The sequence below is a fragment of the Orcinus orca genome, chromosome 1 (assembly GCF_937001465.1).
Source record: "Orcinus orca chromosome 1, mOrcOrc1.1, whole genome shotgun sequence".
Taxonomy (NCBI): domain Eukaryota; kingdom Metazoa; phylum Chordata; class Mammalia; order Artiodactyla; family Delphinidae; genus Orcinus; species Orcinus orca.
Window position 1 is genome coordinate 137,465,612 of NC_064559.1, and position 19,477 is coordinate 137,485,088.

Genomic DNA, 19,477 nt, shown 5'->3' on the forward strand with positions numbered 1-19,477 from the left:
GCATATTGTCCTTTCGGATAGTCAGGCAATACTTGCAAGATCTGTCTAACCATAAGAGTTACAAACCCCTTTTAGATAATAAGTCTAGTATACTTTAACAGCAGTGCTTTCAGAATTTATAGGCTTTACTTTAGAGCACTCAGTGTTGATCTTATTGCTGATCTCAAATGGTTTTGTTTTACACAGAAACAAATGGATATCAATGCTGCTATTCAAGCCCTGATTGAATCACATACTGCCCTACAGATGGAGGTAATATATCTGGCTTTATTTACACTAGCACTCTCAATCTACAAATTAAACAGAAATTTTTTTCAGAGGCCCAAATGTGACTTTATCTCAAAGCCTGTATTTAAAAGAGATTAAAAGTAATGAAAAAAATTTTAAGGACAAAGTAAGCAATTTTAATAAACAGAAATATATGCATCAGATGTTTTTTAAGGAAAACATTTAAAACAAAAATATAATATTGTTAAAGGATTTTTTAAAATAAGAATTTGGTACTATAGAAGAAACAGTTAAATGAAGTTAGCCATTTCTTAAAATGGGATCTATCTATCATCACTACTCATTTTTCCTATTTAAGCTCTATTTATTCATAATATAGGTTTTTTTCAAATTATGCAGTAGGCATAGTAATTAAGTTTTATGTCAGCTTGAAAACTAGACTTTTGAGTGTGAATTTAAGCTTTTATTAGGATCAAGATTAATAAAACATACAAATATGCCTATAGTTAAATATAAACTGTTCTTTACATCCTACTCCCAACTCCTTGCACACAACAGGAGTACATTTTTCTTCTGCCTTGCTCCGTGTTGATCATTTGGGTTACATGCTGGTAATGACTACTCCAAGCTTCTTTGCTAATATGATTCTCACAATGACTTGGCAGAGCTACCAGAATACTGAAGTGACCTTAATTGACCACAGTGCAGAGATATTCGAAACCTTGAACTACCTTAGCAATTTACTGCACAGCATCAAGAATCCTCTTGGCACACGAGATAACCCAGCACGAATCTGCAAAGATTTGCTTAACTGTGAACACAAAGTATCAGATGGTAAGTTACTGGTTTCCTTAAACTCTGATATCTAATTTTGCTTCATCGTTTCAGTGTGTTTGAGATTTGCGGTGTATTTATTCCAAACCTTATCATTTTTGATAAATCCCTGGCAGAGGCATTTTAACATCAAGAACCAAATACGTACTCAAAGAGGCAAACATGTTTCTGAGGTCAAAGTATCCTTTTTCAAGGGTTCACTTTACAAAAGGTTTTCCACTGCACAGCCTGACTTATGGCAACATGAAGAGGTCATAGAGCCCTCTCTCCCACACCCTCTATAATTAGTTTTTACATAAAATGGAATTTAAGTGCCTCATTTCAGTATCAGTGACTATAAAGATGGAGTGGCTTGTCATTCTTGGAATTTTCTCATCCTCACATTGATACCCCAAATCCATTAGCCAGAGGTGCAAAAACAGAACCATCAAGGAAAGGTTTAAAGCAAGTGGAAGAACCATCACTATCTGATGATAAGTAGGGGAAACCCTGTCTGCTACAACATGTCATTTAATTTTAATTTCTATTGGGTCTACCTGGTCAGCTGTACAATCAATATTAGTAGTTATCATTTTTTGGTAAAAACTCTAGTCTTAACACACAATGACATATACGCTGATTTGAAAATAACTAAGTTATTTAATTCTGCAGGATGAATAGTAGTCCATATTTTATTTTATACACATACACATATACATATATATGTATAAATACATGTTTGTCCAAAAACATCTTCCATTCTAGAATAAAGTATAGTGAAAATATTCATTTTATTTATATTAATAAAATGCTTAACTTCTATAGATATTTCCTGCCCTAGATTATCACAAAAACAAATAATATTTACAGTTATAGCTGCCTACAATAATTCAAATTTGATTCTTTCCCATATTTGAGGGTATAAAAATGCAATTCTATAGAACTGAAAGGAACAAAGACACTACAGGACATACAAATTACTGAAATCTAATTCAAGGTCTGCCTTCCTCATAGGAGAAATAGCTAAGTGGTATGGCTTGTAAGGTATCAGAAAGGTCTTTATGCCCAAAAATACTTTCATCACTAGGAGATTGTAAGTGCAGTAGAGAAACACAAAACAGCAGGGAAGAGGGGATATGACAGAAAGTAGGGTGGGGGGTGAAGTGGTAAACAGAGTAGGTAGATGAAGCATCTCTGAGAAAGTGACATTTGAGCAATATCAGAAGGAGGTGAGGGAACAAGCCACAGGAAATCTGGGGAAAGAGCTTTCCAGGAAGAAAGAACAAACGCAAGGCCCTTGAACCTGAGCGTGTACTTAGCATGTTCTACTATTAGCAAGAAGGCCAACGTGACTGGAAGAAAGTGCATAAGGGGAAGAATGGTAGGAAATGAAGTCAGAAAGATGTCAAGAAACCAGATTATACAGGATCTTATAGATTACTCAAAAGACTCCAGCTTTTACTGAATAAGATGGGAAGCCTCGGGAAGATTCTGAGCAAAGGAATGACGTGACTTGACTTAAATTTTTAAAATGTTACTCTGGGTGTTGTACTGCAAATATGAGGACAGGGTAGAAGGAGACATTGAGAAGACTATTGAAATAATCCAGTAAGAGATGATGATGGCTTGGACTAGAGTTGGTGGTGGGGAAGTGATAAGAAATGGTCAAATCTTTGGATATGTTTTAAGGTAGAGCCAGCAGTTTTTTGTTGGTAATTCGGATGTGGGTTATGAGAGAAATAGAATGATAAAGGATGACTCTAAGATTTTTGACTAAGGGACTAGAAGAGTGGAATTGCTGTCAAAAGAGATAGAGAAGCAAGTTTGGAGACAAGATCAGGAGTTCGGTTTTGGATGTATTTAATTTGAGATGTCTGTTAGGCATTCAAGTAAGGATGTCAAGTAGGTCATTGGCTACTCAGGAGTGTGAGGTCCTGGCTAGGGGTAAAATTTATGAAGTCACTTGCATATAAACAGTACCCAATGCCCTGAGACTGTTTAAGGCTATCTAAAGAACAGATAAAGAAAAGAGTTCTAAAAACTATGCCTTAGAGCTCTCCAATGTTTACAGAGGTCAGGGAGTTGAGGGGGAACTAGCGAAGAAGACTAAGAAGAAGCTATCACTGAGATAAGAGGAGAACTAGATGAATGTGGAGTGAAGAAAATGTTTGCCTGAGGAGCAGGGGATCTACTGGGTCGATGTCAAGTTAGGTGAAGACTGAGAAAGGCTACTAGATTTAGTAACGGGAAGGTCTTTGATGATATTCGCAAGAGCGGTTTAGAGGAATGGTAGCAGTCAAAACTGTATCAGGTTTTCAGAGAAAATGGTGGAGCTGGAGAGTTTCCACTCCCATTAATGAAGCAGGTAATTCAATTTGCCTGACGAAACTTTTTGAAAATTAAGTTAAAAGCATCAAATACTGACAAAGTAGTGAGGGACTTTCAAGCCAATATTCTGAAAAAGACAGCAGAGAGATGAACACATACTTAGAGCTACTTTTGCCCTGGGTGTGTTCAGAAACTGAGTAGTGCTTTTGGTCAAAGGTTGGAATCTGAAGTCCACAAAAGGTGGGGACTTAGGCTTTCAAAGGGCTCCACTTTAAGAGTAAAAGTAAACGGAAAGAAAAGATATTCGTACAGATTGCAGCCTAGCTTCACATCGTCAAGATGGCTCAGAAAATCTCAAACTGTGAACTTGGATTAAGATGATTCCAGACTGCTAGTAGCCCCTCATACCTGATAGAAACAAACAAAACTCTTCTATGAAAGATAATATCATCCTAGGGCTCAAATTATTTCCACAAATAATTTTTCAAATATAGTGCCCAGCACACAATCAATGATAACTAAGCACACAAGTTGACAAAACACCACGAATGAGAACTGGCAGAAACAGCAGACAACAGAAGCTGACTCGAAAGAAAAAATAAGAGAGGAAAAATTTGAAATGGAAGGTTTAACGGACAAGGTAAACCTTATTTAGGAACACGGTTTATTCACAATAATAAGAGAGAAGGCAGAATATATGTGTGCAAGTACGGATAGATGGGTAAAGGTCATAAAGGGAGCTTATGTAAGTTTCCTTCAGTTTGCTTTAGTTGTCTCAGTGAAACTGAAAGGTTATCAGTCAAGAATAAGAATGAAGGAAAGGTATAGTTAACTTGAGAGGATAGGAAGAGGTTTCAAATGGTTAACTATGAAAGTGACAGAGGAAATGAACTAGGGAAACATAGTAGTACTGTCTGGCAGCCTTTCAAACATTTAAATTTAAAGTGAGGCCAGTCAGCAGAGTTGTGTTTTTCTCTAGGCACATTTAGTTGTGCAGGTACAGGCACAGATTAGGCACAAAACTGGATTTATGCAGGACTGGGATTTTATAAGACAAGCACAATGAAGTGAGGCAGGGCAAGAATGTTAAGGAAGTCTCTAAGGAAATGATCATAGCAAAGGACTGTGGGTTTTAAGCTAGGCAGGAAGAGAAGTGAACACATGATTATGAAGGACAATGAAAAAGTGGTAGCGTCAATGGATAGTAGGTCCTAATGAGATCAAAGAATTATTAGGGTCAGAACACTAGAGGGAATGAGCTGGAATGAGAAAAGAGGTGAAATCATGGAGGAGATCTAGCTGTAGGTAATAAAAACTAGGGTATGGCCTTATAAGTTAATGATTAAAGTAAACAGGACAGGAGAAGGGTACAAAAACGTTGGTGGGAGAGAGTTCGAGGCACTGAGAAGTCGGTATTGCAAATATCAACCATGTGGATGTGAAAATCACGAAGAATTCGGTTATAAATAGATTTTCTGAAAGTGATAGCTAGAATCATCAAAGAAATAAATTTGGTGATAGCAACAGGAAGAGGTAACAGGTGACATAGTGCAATGACAGCAATTTTACCACGGAGTGTTTTTAGGGAGAAAGTGGGGAGAACGGTCTGAAAGGGGCAACGAGGAGCAAGAAAGATCCCTTCCCCACCCAGGCACAATGCTACAGAGGCTGTGGCAGAACTTGAAAGAGCTGCAGGGGAAGCAGTGTTCTCAGAAGAGAGCCAATTTGGAGTTAGAGCATTTAGGCCTATAAAAGACGTATTATGGTATAGTGCTTTATCTGTAGCTCAGCATACCCTGAAAAAAATATGAAGCCCCTACCAGTTCACCATTGTACATTCAAAGCATTCCACCCCATGTAACAATGAGACCTTGCTTGAAGGAAAACGTTTTATAAAGAATATATTCACTCACATAGTAGTAGGAAACTATTTCTTGAAAGAGAAGAGATGATGAATCAAGATATGACTGTAAGCCTGGATCAGATCCTGGTTTAAAAAAAAACCAAAAACCCAGCTATAATTTCTACAAACTACAAAATGTTCAACATTCTGAGGAAATGGGAAAAAACAGGATGGAGGTGGTATTAGGATCTTTTTCACCCCTTTCTTCCATATTTCAATAGATCAGTGATTCTCCAAATACAGTCCGTGGACCAGAATTAGATGCAGATTCTCAAGCCCCATCCCAGATTTAATGATTCAGCAACTCTTGGGATGGAGTCCAGCTATCTGGACTGTCTGTGACAGTCCCCTACTCTTGGAAGTACCAATTCAACAAGTCTTCCCTTTGAAGAATTAGTAGAATAGTAGAGGGGAGAATAGTCGAGGATGTTGTGGAAGTCTAAAATGATACACCAGGTGAAGCCCAGGATGAGCTGGAGGAATCTTTGCTGTGGGATAGGAATGGAACAAACAAGGATTTCTACCTATTATAGAAAATGACATTTTACAAAGACTGTTTGATTGTCTTGCCTTTTTAATGCAAGAAGGCAGGGCCATCTCATTCAAAAATTCCTGCCCTTTGCGTTTAGAATAAGGTGCTATTTCAGTATTCTGAGGCTGCTATTCCGGAATTAAGACGCTAGCCCAGTACTTTTCAGTCTGAATATGTCTTGAAGTCTTTTACACACCATTTGATTCTCCTGGGCACTCAATGGAGGCAAAGGTTGGCAGGCTTACACTGGCTGTAGAGATTTCAGTTTTTTCCACTTAACAGATCTGAAAAGAAAGCACAAAAATAACCATTTAATTGCACATTTCTCTTCTGGAAACAAAAAAATGTTTATTCCTTTTATTTTAATTATCAATATTACACATAAAGATATGTTTTTCCTCAGGGAGACTGAAGAAGTTGTTTCTGTTTTTAAATATATATATTCATTTTTAAGCTCTGTAATGACATAGAACAAAAATACACACATATCCTATATTAATTTCAACTTTTCTATTAACTATGTAACTTTAGACAATTCACTTAAAGTTGCTGCGCTTATCTATAGAATGAAGCAACAGATTCAGCCATTCGGTTATTTTTTATTAAAATTATAAAATGCCCTTAAATTGATAGGTATGTGAAAAATACAGTATTTTCAGTATTGGTTTTACATAATGCTTGCCGCTTTCATTCTTTGACTAAATGTAAATATCTTTATAATCTAAGTTTTTTAAAAGGAAAAAGTGTGAAAAAATATATTGAAAGTATCATGATAATCTGTAAGGATAGTTCAAATATATTTTAGCATGGCATTTAAATATCTTTATGTTTTACAATAAATTAATAGGAAAATACTGGATTGATCCAAATCTTGGATGCCCTTCAGATGCCATTGAGGTTTTCTGCAATTTCAGTGCTGGTGGTCAGACATGTTTATCTCCTGTCTCTGTGACAAAGGTATGTTTTGAATTTAGTACTTGCCCACTATCAGTAAACAGTGATTTTAAAAATTCTTTCATTTTAAATAATTACGAGTTTTATGAATGGAAGCAAGATATTCTCTACCATATATGAGGAAGAAATTTTTTGTTTTTAAAAAATAATCCTGTTAAATCTTGACATTTTGATTATGTATTTTTATGACTGGCTTAGCTTGGCTTACTCTACTGACTATGCTTTTTAAATTCCTTTTAAAAATGTAAAACATATGTTTTTATGCACATGCATTCATTAGAAAATTCCCAAACAGCTGCAGTGTTTGTACTCAGTAATCAGTTACCTTAAGTTTTACTGAAAAAGACATCATCGTGATTAAAAGAGGAATTTCACCACAAAGCTTGCTATTTTTGGTGACTGGGCACAAAAATAACCGCTCCTAAACATCCACTGGATATTATTTAAAATTTCTTACAAGCATAATTCTATAAACCAAATGTTTAGAATGAATGAAAGTTAGTTTGGTATGTAACACTGGATATTATAACAAGCATTTCTAAACCCTAAAGCTTAGTTCTACCTACAACATGTACTGAAGAAACTAAAACTGCATTTCTTTCTTTTTCTGGTTAAACTACCTTGGCCTTCCCAAGAACTTTTCTCATTGACAAAGAACTGATACACGGACCTATTGTGTGTTTTGTCCACCACAGAAAGGCAGCAGCTAAAATATGCAGTGTGTCAGTCCCTCCCAGCTGCTTATCATTAGACTGCCCTCTCCTCCTAAAACGCTCCCCTTCGTTAACTAGGGTGTTTCACCAGCTCATCTCAATAGCCATTCACCACTGTTACCCAAAGCAGAGGAGGGGCGGATTCTTATGTTCCTATGGGATCTGTGGAACTAATGAGGAGCAGCATGATCGTCCTGCTTCCAAACTATGCACGATCATCCTCACTCCCCTGGGTTTAGCCCAGGATTTTTTTTTTTTTTTTTTGCGGTACGTGGGCCTCTCACTGTTGTGGCCTCTCCCGTTGCGGAGCACAGGCTCCGGACACGCAGGCTCAGCGGCCATGGCTCACGGGCCTAACCACTCTGCAGCATGTGGGATCTTCCTAGACCAGGGCACGCACCCGTGTCCCCTGCATCGGCAGGCGGACTCTCAACCACTGCGCCACCAGGGAAGCCCCAGCGCAGGATTTTTATTTGGATTATCGTGGAAGAAAAGAGACTGGTGTGCAAAGAAGACAGGATCAAATGAAGGAGCTGCACTCCAGTTCTTTCCTTGGCTGAATCAATTCTCCCATCTCTCCTATCCATAAACGCAACCTGAGAAAGACTGCGCAGGTAGTGGAAAGAACAGCAGACTTGCAATCTGGAACCTGGATTCTAATTTCTTTTCCCCTACAAACCTGGGGAATGATGCTGTGAGCCACCAGAGAGCCCACTCTGTGCCAGGTGCTGTGCTAGCTAAATGACAGTGGGCACCTCACATCCTCATAACAACCCTGTCATGTCGGGGTTATACCCAGCTTTACCAACAAAGAAACTAAAGCTCAGAAAGGCTACATACGTCACAGGTTTGTGGTTCTCATCTGCAAAATGAAGGAATTTGAATTACTTCAGCTCTAATATTCCTCATGATGATCCTTCCATGTTTTCATCTTTATACTCTTCCTTTGCCTTTCCTTTCTTTCCCTGAAGTTTTGCTTTTTTGTTGTCATTTTATTTTTTTTCCTTCTCTGTTACCTCATAACTGATATTTCTCTGATTTTGTGTTTGGAGATTAACATAAATTCCTCAGTAGGAACTACTTCTATTCATTTATGTTATGACCATTCCCATGCTTGAATAATGCTAAAATAATAATGATGGTGATGATGATGATGTCTAAAGCTATAGAAAAATCTGTTTCCTTGTTCAAGCCTAGAAAACGTGCAGTCATACTTCCTTGCTCCAGTGTTGCCCTATATCGTTCACTTTATTAGTAAATACTTGCTCACGCATTCATTCATTCATGCAATAAACATTTACTGATGACTCACTGTATGACTGGAACTGCATTAGGGGCTGGCAACACGAAGACTAAGATTCTGTCTTTGTCTGTAAAGGCTCTCATAGTTAAAATTAATCAATTTATTAATACAACTTTTAACTTATCTTTGGAAACTCAAAAATAAATCTTCAAATGAAAGTATAGACAGAATTTCAGATTTTTATGAAAAAATTTTAAGCAATAATCAACAACAAATTATTAATGCATCTTAAATAACATTATGCAAAGTATCTCCTTTTTTTTTGTTGTTCATATCTAGTAGCCTAGTAGTATGCTAAAGCCAGCTCATACTGCTCAGGAGAGCCTATTATTAATGTCTCTTGTGAACTCCATGTTTAATGACACTACCTTGATAGCCTAAAACCAGCCACGGTGGGAGTATTTACAACTCCCACCATAGGGGTGGAAATCAGAAAATGCTATAAATCAGGGATTCCCCCCTGCCCCACCCCTGGCCTGTCAAAGACTTTCTTCAGGTTTCCCCAAACTGTAAGGCTTTCGATTGCCATATCTTATAACTTGCATATTGTTTCAATGACATTAGTTGGAGTTTGGAGTTGGAAAAGTCCAGATGAACTTCCTTCATTTACTGAGCTCAGAAGCCACCCATATCATCACCATTCATTGTCTAAACACTCCAGTGTGGACAAGTGCTCAGACAAGTGGCTCAGGATTGACTATTGGTTTCAAGGGATGGAATAGCCAGATTTTCGAAGAAAACACTCTACTTGAACCTAAAGTGCTTTCAGATGACTGCAAGGTAAGGGAATGGCACTTTTAGAATTGTTCAATATAACTAACGTAAAATTGATAAAACTATATAAAATTAATATAATGAGTAAGACTTTAATTGCAAACCACAGATACAGAAGGGTAGTAAGTTTTAACGTGCCTGATGTGTAATAACCGTACATTTTTCAGAGTCAATTATTTGCTTATATCATATCAACTTTTGTCACACCCATTGTTCATCCGTGAAGTTTTATATGCAAAACAGGTGTTAATACATAAATTTAATTTTTATTCCCCATATGAAATAATTATATCATAGATCGATGGATGGATGGATAGATAGACAGATGGCAGATAGGGCATATAGACAAATGATTTCTTTCCTATATTTTTAGCACTGTGATTCTGCATCTCATTACATCATGGAAGGCAGGTTATAGAGGCAAGTCAGCTTTATTTCATTTTGTCAGTCCCTATACCTGATACCAAATAATGGGCATAATGGCAGATTGACTGACCCTACAAATCTGTATTTGAATCACAGCCCATTTTTCCTATTAAAATTAAATAATAGTGAAGAGTCTATAATTTTAAAACATTACGTTGTGGAGTAGGTGTCGCAAACTATAATCCACAGACCAAATCTAGCCCAGCACTCGTCTTCATACATATATGCGACTGGAACACAGCCACACTCATTCGTTTGTTTATTATCTAGGGCTGTTATCACACTACAATGGCTGAGTTGAGCAAGTGTGACAGAGACTGTATGGCCCACAAAACCTAAAACATTTATTATCTAACCCTTTACAGAAGAGTTTGCTGACTCCTGTTATATAGTATAGGGTTGTCCACTTTACATACATCCTAATTTCTTTAAGTAGCTCGGTTTCCTGTTCTGGTGTACTATGAAGCCCATGATTTAGGATCTCTTACCATTTCTAGGGTGCTTTACTTTTTCACATTTCATTTTCAGATAAACAGCTCTTGGGTATTTGAAAAATCATAAGCAAACAGAAGTATACAGCTCACTCTCTATAGGTGAAGAGATCAGTATTACCAACAAATTAATTTAACTTTCACAATTTTGTCCTGAAACTTTTAGTGACTCACGACTATCTCTGAGACACAATCAAAACTCATCAGCTCTTTATTCAGCAGTTAGAATAGTCAGGCCCCAAACCTACCTTTCTACCTTTCACTGACTGTGTACCCTAAAGTGTGGTCCACCTGATCTATTTATAATAACAAAAACAACAATTCCTACTACTAATTATTGGAGACTTATTAGATGATAGGTACCATGTACTGCATACATTATTTAATTATAACAGCTTTGTGAAGAAGTTCCTATTAGTATCATTTTATAGGTAAGAAAGTGAAGGCACAGAGGTTAAGTAACTTGTTCAAGGTCATACAGCTAATTAGCAGAGGAGCAAGAAATCAACCCCAGGTGTGTACAGTTCCAAAGTCAATGCCATGCTACACTGCTAGGGACTTTTAACTGAAGACTCATTTAATCCACACAATACTGTGAGGTAGGTTTTTATTCTTCCCATTTTATATGTGAAGAGAATAGCTCTACTTGGGTTTCTATCAAAATCTGTTCCAAGTCAAAATCTGTGCACTTAAACCCCATGCTAGGCTTATTTTCACAACCACATTCTACTTTTCCAACTTTTTGTTTTTTTCTATTCAGGTCATTCCCTTTCTCTGAAGTGCCGTTCTCTACCCCTCTAACCAAGTGGAAATTGTAGGCAAACTTTAAGGCCCATCTTAAATTCTGAATTCACAAAGCTTTCCCTGACACTTCCAGTTGGAAATGAGGGACTTAGCACTCATTGTCAACATTATTTATGTTGCATTTATCATATACAGTCTTATATTATGGCTGTTTCTCCTCTCCCCAACTAAATTTATAAGTTGCTAGAATTCAGAAGCCAGAACTAATTTATTCATCTTTATATTTTCCAAGCACTGTAAGGAAATGAAGGATTACATCTTATTCAACTGTGCCAAATGTACTTAGTGTTCAACACATATTGTTTGAGATTTAATGAAGTTAATCTGACAGTGTCTTACACAGGGAACTCTATTCTAGTTATTATACCAAGCTTGTGACTTTGGTAATTTATCTTCTGTGAGCTTCAATTGCCTTAACATAAAATGGAATTTATAGTTTAGATAATTTCTAAAGCTCCTTCAAACTTTAAAATTTATACCATGATAATTCTGTGAATGAGTAAATGAATAAACTCCTGTTTAAAAAGCTTCACAAAACTAGTCAACTGTGTTTCTCTATTTTGTCGTCTTGAATCTTAATCATGTAACAGTTTTTGATCCATAACAGAATTTACCAGAAACAAAAGAGCATACAGTAATAAAGAGAAACAGAAAGGCCTAGAAGGAAAGGAAGAGAGGAATGAAAGAAACTATATAAACAGTAACCACAGAATGGAAAAAAAGAAACCTAAAAGATGATTCAATGTAATTATAATTTACTTCTACTGAAGTGATTCTGCTTATTTCCTGCCTAAAGTACAGAGAGGTTGAGCTAGCTCATTCCCTTTCATCCAAGAAAAATGCCCATCCTGAAACATCACTCCCAAATAAAGGAACACAAAACAGATGGGTATTACTCATATTAGGAATAGTGCAGTTTTTAAATTCATATCTGGTCCAATGATCCACAGACAACAGAAGCAGAAACCCTCAAAAGAAAAATCAGAACACACAATGCCATTTAGAGAAAGGAATAAGCACATATTTTCAATTATTCATAGTAATTGTTACCGTTTTTTGAGCATTTACTCTGTGCCAGGCATTGTTCTAGGCACTTTCTGTTCATTATTTCTAATCCTTAAAATAAGTCTACATTGTCTATGAAGGACACTGTCTGCTGCTAATGAAACAATTACAGATTAAAGCATTTCATTCTTATTTTACAGATTCAAGATGGCAGCTGGCATAAAGCAAAATTCCTTTTTCACACCCAGGACCCTAATCAACTTCCAGTAATTGAAGTACAAAAACTTCCTCATCTCAAAACTGAACGGAAGTACTACATTGAAAGCAGTTCTGTATGCTTTCTCTAAAGTCTCTGAATTAGTTCAGAATTCATGCTGTTGGCCAGGTAATTGCTGCAGAGGGAAAAATATAGACAGAAAGGTACTATTGGATATTATGAAATGCATGGAATAAAGCATTGGCTAAATCTTAAAGAATCTCAGGAAGAAAAGACTTCCTCCTAAGAAGGAGACGAGGCATTTTTTAAAGGACTATAAGTATTTAATTCTTTAAAAAATTATATTGATCTGAGCTTTCTTAGAGAATTCCCTAGAACTGAACATTTATAAACATGGAATTCTTCAGGATATTCTGTATTTTTTGACTGTCTGAGAGCAAAGTACCCATTAGACAGCTGGAGACGCAAAGCACTATGGAGCAATACTGGCTAATGCTCCCAAACGTGCGATGCTTCTGTCTAAAAATTGCAAGCCACAGTCTGATATGTCTTATTTTCCCAAATACTAAGCTGTATTCAGGTCCCCAGTGGGCATATACATCTTAGCCGGTGATGATACACTACCTCTTACATGTTGCCTTTTTGTGTTGCTTGATGCTCTTTCTAAAACAAGGTGCTTGTGGCTTTCATAGACTATTTCTTTATTCGTCTTTGTCATTCTTTAAGAGTGTATGTACTGGTTACATCAAGATATATTTTGGTTGTTAGTACTTATTTTAATTTGTTTGGTCACATACTTAATAATAACAAGTGAAACATTATTTATGTGAAGTCCTTGTTTTATTTTAAAATTCTCTTTGTGGATATTAGAATCAAAGCCAGCACACTGTAACCGGTGCTTAAGCACAAGAGAATTGGGAGGGTTTTTTTTAACTGTTTTATTTTTAAATTGCTGTAAAAAATTGTAGGCCAGCTACATCCAGTAGTAGGTTTGGGTTAGAGTTTAGGGGTTGTGATATACTATTTTTAAAAATCCATGATCATCTGGGATGATATTTTGTGTATATATATTTTGTAAAGTTCTAATTAATTCAGCAAATCTTTTGAAATTGCTGATGTTTTAAATTATAAAAACTTTATATTTCTGCTTCATAGAAATTACATGTTTTTGTAATTATTCATTGATTTTCTTTCACTGTTCTTAAATTTAATGTGTTGGGACCTAAAAGAATTCAATTTACCAGTCTTTAAAGTAACATTCAGGAAAACAAAAACAGTCCTTTGCTATTTAAAATAGGCTCAGCAAGTTCAGACTTTCCTTGTTGTCAGAGAAGTGTTAGTTAAGTATTAAAAGAAAAATATTATACCTTTTGGTATATAGAAAAGCATGTACATCCATTATAAACATACTATTAGCCACAGCAAACCACACTTGCCTATCTATAATAAAAATGTGCTTTAAAATCTTTTTTGGTGGTATTTGCTTTTCTTCTTTTTTTTACCATATCCTTTTATTATATATGATAGCCCTTCTGGCATAGACCTTCTGTACTATATATATTACATTACCAGAAAGTACCTACTGCATACCTATAAAAGGATTATAGGGCCTATTTCCTACTTGTACAAAATGAGGTCATGGCACAGAAATAAACTCTCTCATATATGGTCAACTGATTTCCAACAAGGGTGCCAAGACCATTCAGTGGAAAAAGTACAGTTTTTTCAACAAATAGTTCTGGGAAAACTGGATATCCACATGCAAAAGAATGAAGTTGGACCCTTATCTTACATCATACACAAAAACTGACTCAAAATGATGAAAACTATTACTGTAACCCACATTTGGAATAATATCAAAAATTTAAAAAAACACTTAAAATGGATCAAAGTCCTAAATGTAAGAGATAAAACTCTTAAAAGAAAACTTAGGTGAAAGGCTTCATGACATTAGATTTGGCAATGATTTCTTGGAGCTGACACCAAAAGGACATTCAACAAATGAAAACAATAAATTGGACTACAGCAAAATTTAAAACTTCTGTGCATCAAAGGGACACTATCAAGAGAGTGAAAAGACATCACACTGAATGGGAGAAAATATTTGCATATTTTATGTTCGATAAGGGATTAATATCCAAAATATATGAAGAACTCTTAAAACCCCACACAAAAAACAAAAAAAAACCCCAAGCAACCCAATTTAAAAATGGGCAAGGGACTTCCCTGGTGGTCCTTCCCTGGTGGTCCCACAGGTAAGACTCCATGCTCCCAATGCAGGGGGCCTGGGTTCAATACCTGGTCAGGGAACTAGATCCCACATACATGCCACAACTAAGAGTCCGCATGCTGCAACGAAGATCCCGTGTGCCACAACTAAGACCCGGTGCAGCCAAAATTATAAATAAATAAAAATGGGCAAAAGACTTAACAGACATTTCTCTGAAGAAGATATACAATGGCCAACAAATGAAAAGATGCTCAACATCACTAGTCATTAGGTACAAATCAAAACCATAGTTAGATACCACTTTGTACCCATTAAGACGGCTATTACCATCCCCCCCAAAAGAGGAAAATAACAAGCGCTGGTGAAGATATGGAGAAATTGGAACCCTTATACATTGCTGGTGGGAATGTATTATGGTATAGCCACTGTGGAAAATAGTTTGGCAGCTCCTCAAAAGTTAAAGATAGAATTACCATATATGACCCAGTAAGTCTACTTCACATATATACCCAAAAGAATTGAAAGAAGGGACTCAAACAGATACTTGTATACCAGTGTTCACAGAGGTATTATTCAGAAGAGCCAAAAGGTAGAAACAACCCCAATGTGCATCAACAGATGATATGATAAAATATGGTAGGTACATACAGTGGACTATTATTCAACCTTAAAAAGGAATGAAATTCTGATATATGCTCCAACATTGATGTACCTTGAAAACGTTATGCTATGTGAAATAAGCCAGACCAAAAGGGAAAATACTGTATGATTCCACTTATAGGAAGTACCAAGAACAGACAAATTCATAAACCAAAAATACAATAGAGGCTACCAGAGGCTGAGTGGGGTAGGAATGAGGAATTGTTGTTTTTTAATGAATATAGAGTTTCTGTTTGGAATGATTACAAAGTTCTGGAGATGGGTGGTAATGATGGTTGCACATCAATTTGAATACGCTTACTGCAACTGAATTGTACACTTAAAATGATTAAAATGACCAATTTTATGCTGTATACTTTACCACAATTTTTTAAATGGAGCTATGGCAAAGATGTCTGATTTCCTGCTTGAGAAACACAAATGTTTTTTAAAAGGAGCCAAGACTGATTCTAAATGAAAGAACCCATAGTTTATACTCTAGTTTCAGTTCATATGCTGTACCTTCTGTTTACCCTCCCCCCCAAAAAAAACTTATATCACAGACATAAATGAATTTCCTAGGTATCCTAGGTATCATTTAGGAAATATATATAAAACAGAAATTCCTTACTTTGTGTTTGTTTTGTTCCTGAAATATTAAACTTAAAGCAAATTTTAATCAACTTATTTATATGCAGTATAGTCTGGTGTTTTAAGAGTACTCTGAGGGTAAGCTATGTGACTTTGCGTGTATTATATATTCTTCATTGCCCCAGTTTCTTCACTGTAAAATGGGGACAATAAAAGTAAAAATCTATATTAGTTAGGGGTTCTCCAGAGAAATAGAAACAGTAGGAGAGATAGACAAATGACAGATAACAGATAAATTGATGAGAGATGACTAGACAGATATAAAGATATAGATTTAATATATATAATATACATATAACATTACATAATAAAACATGTTTTAAATATATACTATATTTAATATGAATATATTAAATACTTAAATTGTAATTAAAATTATATTAAAGTTAATATATTAATAATATATTAATTATATATATTATATGGAGATTTATTATGATGAATTGGCTCACATGATTCTGGAAGCTGAGATGTCCCACAACCTGCAAGCTAGAAACCCAGGAAAGCCAGTGGGGTAATGCATTTAAGTCTGAAGGGCTGAGAACCAATGGTTTAAAACCCAGTCTGGGGGCTACAGAAGATGAGATGTCCCAACTCAAGCATGCAGACAGAAAGCAAAGAGGGGCAAATTCCTCCTTCCTTTGCCATTTCTACTCAGGCCCTCCACGGACTGGGTAATGCCCACACACATGGAGGCAGCATTTTACTTTACCAAATCTACTGGTTGAAATCCTACTCCCATCCAGAAACACCCTGTCAGACACACCCAGAAATAAATTTTAACCTGGTCACCCTGTGACCAGTCAAACTGACACATAAAATGAACCATCACACTATCTTACCTGGAATGAAACAGAAATGTAGTTCTTTCTGTAGGAAGCAAAAAGGTGGTTTTCTCATTTGGTAACTTTGCAATAAGCAAAGAGAGCGAATGCCACTAATGGCAAAGAAATGATTTGAGCAGTAGGAACACGTGTTTGGAAGCAGGCACTCTGGCAAACCTCACTTTCTGACCAAAATGTATGAGTTTGGCCCTCTCACACAAGACTAGCAGTTTCAAAAATAAGTGTTAAGCTAAGCCTTCAATGTATAGTGCTCTGTCCTATTAAAGCATAACTTTTCACTCTGACCTACACAGTAATTGGCTATGGTAAGTACGATGAAGTCATTGTCACCTAAGCCTAGGTACACAATTATGCAATCTGTGTGCTTTGGATTCAGAGTCCTGGTATAATTCTAAGCCAGATTAGACAAATGGCACCTCTGTAGAGAAGAGCAACTGGCAGGGAGTCCAAACTATCATCTTGGCTGTACCTAGCGGGGAAATTTTAGGACTGCACACAAGTACAAAAAATAATCTCACTGACAATCCACTAAAAATAATTTGATTTTGCTGGGTATCTAGTTGAGGACAAATTTAGAGTTGGAATCAAGAAAACTTCTCACTTCTTGAAGCAAACACTGGAAATCCAGTTTCATGAAAAAGACATTCTTCATTAAGGGATAAAGATCTCCCTCATCCATTAGAAAAGAAAAAACTTTAGGGGCTCAAGATGGTGGAGTAGTAGGACAGGGAACTCACCTCCTCCCACAAATACATCAAAAATACATCTACAAAGGTAACAATTCTCAAAGAACACCTAGTGAACACGAGCAGAAGACCTCAAACACCTGGAAGGACAAGAAAGAGCTCCAGGTAACTGGGAAGGACAAAAGGAAAAAAAAAAAAAGAGGAAGCGAGATGGGACCTGTGCCCCTGGGAGGGAGCTGAAAGGAGAGAAGTTCCCACACCCTAGGAAGGCCCCTCACCAGCGGGGAGATCAGCCGCGACAGAAAAGAAACTTCAGAGGCTCAGAGGAGGCCGCAACAACCAGTTTGTGGTAGGCAGAAGAAAGAGAGGCCTACAGACCTACACAGACAAGTCCGTGCCACTGCCCTGAATGCCCCAGTCTGAGACACGCAGCTGCTAGTATGGGCGGGGGCGGGTGCTGGAACTCGGGATTTAGAGGATAGACACGGGGAGGGGCTGGCTGCTGGCTGCACTGAGACAGCCTGAAGGGTCTGGAGTGTGGTACAGCCGCAACTGGGAGTGTTCACGTAAGAAGCACAGGCCTGCCACAGAAGCAAAGCGCCATTGTTAAGTGGCATGCAAAGGGAGGGGCGGGGCTGCCATTACAGCCTCCTTCTCTATGCGCGGGCTCCCGCCTCCGTGGGCTCCAAGGAAGTGCGCCCCAGCCACCACCTCAGCCGGCTCCCACGCCACGCGCTGCCTCAGCAGGCCCTGGGAGCAGACACCAGCAGGTTCCCCATATGCAGACGTGAAGCTGAAACTAGAGCTGAGCCATGCAACTTAGGATGCAGGGCTGAAATCTCTTCCTGTGGCTGCATGAGCCATGGATTTACACCTCTGCCGCCAGCTTTGTAAATTCAGCACCTGTGAGACACCTGAACAGACAATGGGTGCTCCCGCAGCTGGGACAGGTCTGGCCTTCACAGCTGTGGGCTTTGTGGGCATGTGCACACGGGGGCTGGGCCAGGCCAGGGTCTCAGCTGCCTCCATAGCTCCCAGAGCAGGTCCAGGTGCACAACTACTGCAGTCCTGGGACCTGACTTCAGTGAATCTGTGCTGGTGGCCTTGTGAAAACAACGCCTGAAAGACACCCAGGGCTGATTGCCAGAATTTCCACAGTTGAGGCAGGGCCAATGGCAGTCCAACAACAGTGTCCTCTGTGAGCCCACACAATAGGTGAAAGGTGACACAGCAGAGGATACTCACTGGTGAACAGCTCTGGCGGAGGAATACTCAGCAGCTTCTCTTAGTGGGAGTACTCTAATCCCACCTACCTCACACTGCAGATCAAAAATACAGCTCAGAAATGTATCTGGGGGCTTCTACTCCAACAACTAGGGAGCAGACCCTGCCCCTGACAGGGCAGTGACAACCACAGAGCCAACAGGAGGTCCCACTCAATATCCAGTGCAGGCTCTAGTCATCACAACGCCAGTCACACTTCTTATCCAGGGGATAACGACCAGCATACACTGAGGAAAGAGGCAGCAGCATTCATACGAAAAACAGTCCTCACACACAAAAAAATAGTCAACCCACACTGGCTACACGGGGACGATGCCACATAAAACAGCCCTCCAAGACCACAGCAGATAAGTGTTTCTCCTAAACTCATAGTGCAAGAGAAATCTAAATATTTATATCCTTCTAAGAAGCAGATGAACCACTCCCAATTAAAAGATCAAGAGAATTCCCCTGAAAGAACAATGAAACAGACCTCTTCAGTCTAACAGACGCAGAGTTCAAAAAGGAGATAATGAAAATACTGAAGGAATTAAGGAAGGCCATCAACAGAAATGCAGATTACTGTAAAAAGTAACTAGAGGGGACCTTGAAGATGGCGGAAGAGTAAGACGCAGAGATCACCTTCCTCCCCACAGATACACCAGAAATACA

General features: G+C 37.8%; 1 protein-coding gene across 1 annotated transcript in view; it reads left to right on the top strand.

The window, feature by feature from the left end:
• The window catches only part of COL24A1 (collagen type XXIV alpha 1 chain), a 392,516-nt gene extending 378,562 nt beyond the window's left edge, over nucleotides 1-13,954 (top strand). Inside the window, exons 56-60 of the mRNA XM_004262981.3 lie at nucleotides 187-252; nucleotides 894-1,062; nucleotides 6,652-6,761; nucleotides 9,339-9,554; nucleotides 12,475-13,954. Of these exons, the coding sequence (XP_004263029.1) occupies nucleotides 187-252; nucleotides 894-1,062; nucleotides 6,652-6,761; nucleotides 9,339-9,554; nucleotides 12,475-12,621 (708 nt within the window). The 3' untranslated portion in view covers nucleotides 12,622-13,954. The remainder of the gene's footprint in view (nucleotides 1-186; nucleotides 253-893; nucleotides 1,063-6,651; nucleotides 6,762-9,338; nucleotides 9,555-12,474) is intronic.
• Nucleotides 13,955-19,477: the final 5,523 nt, after the last annotated feature.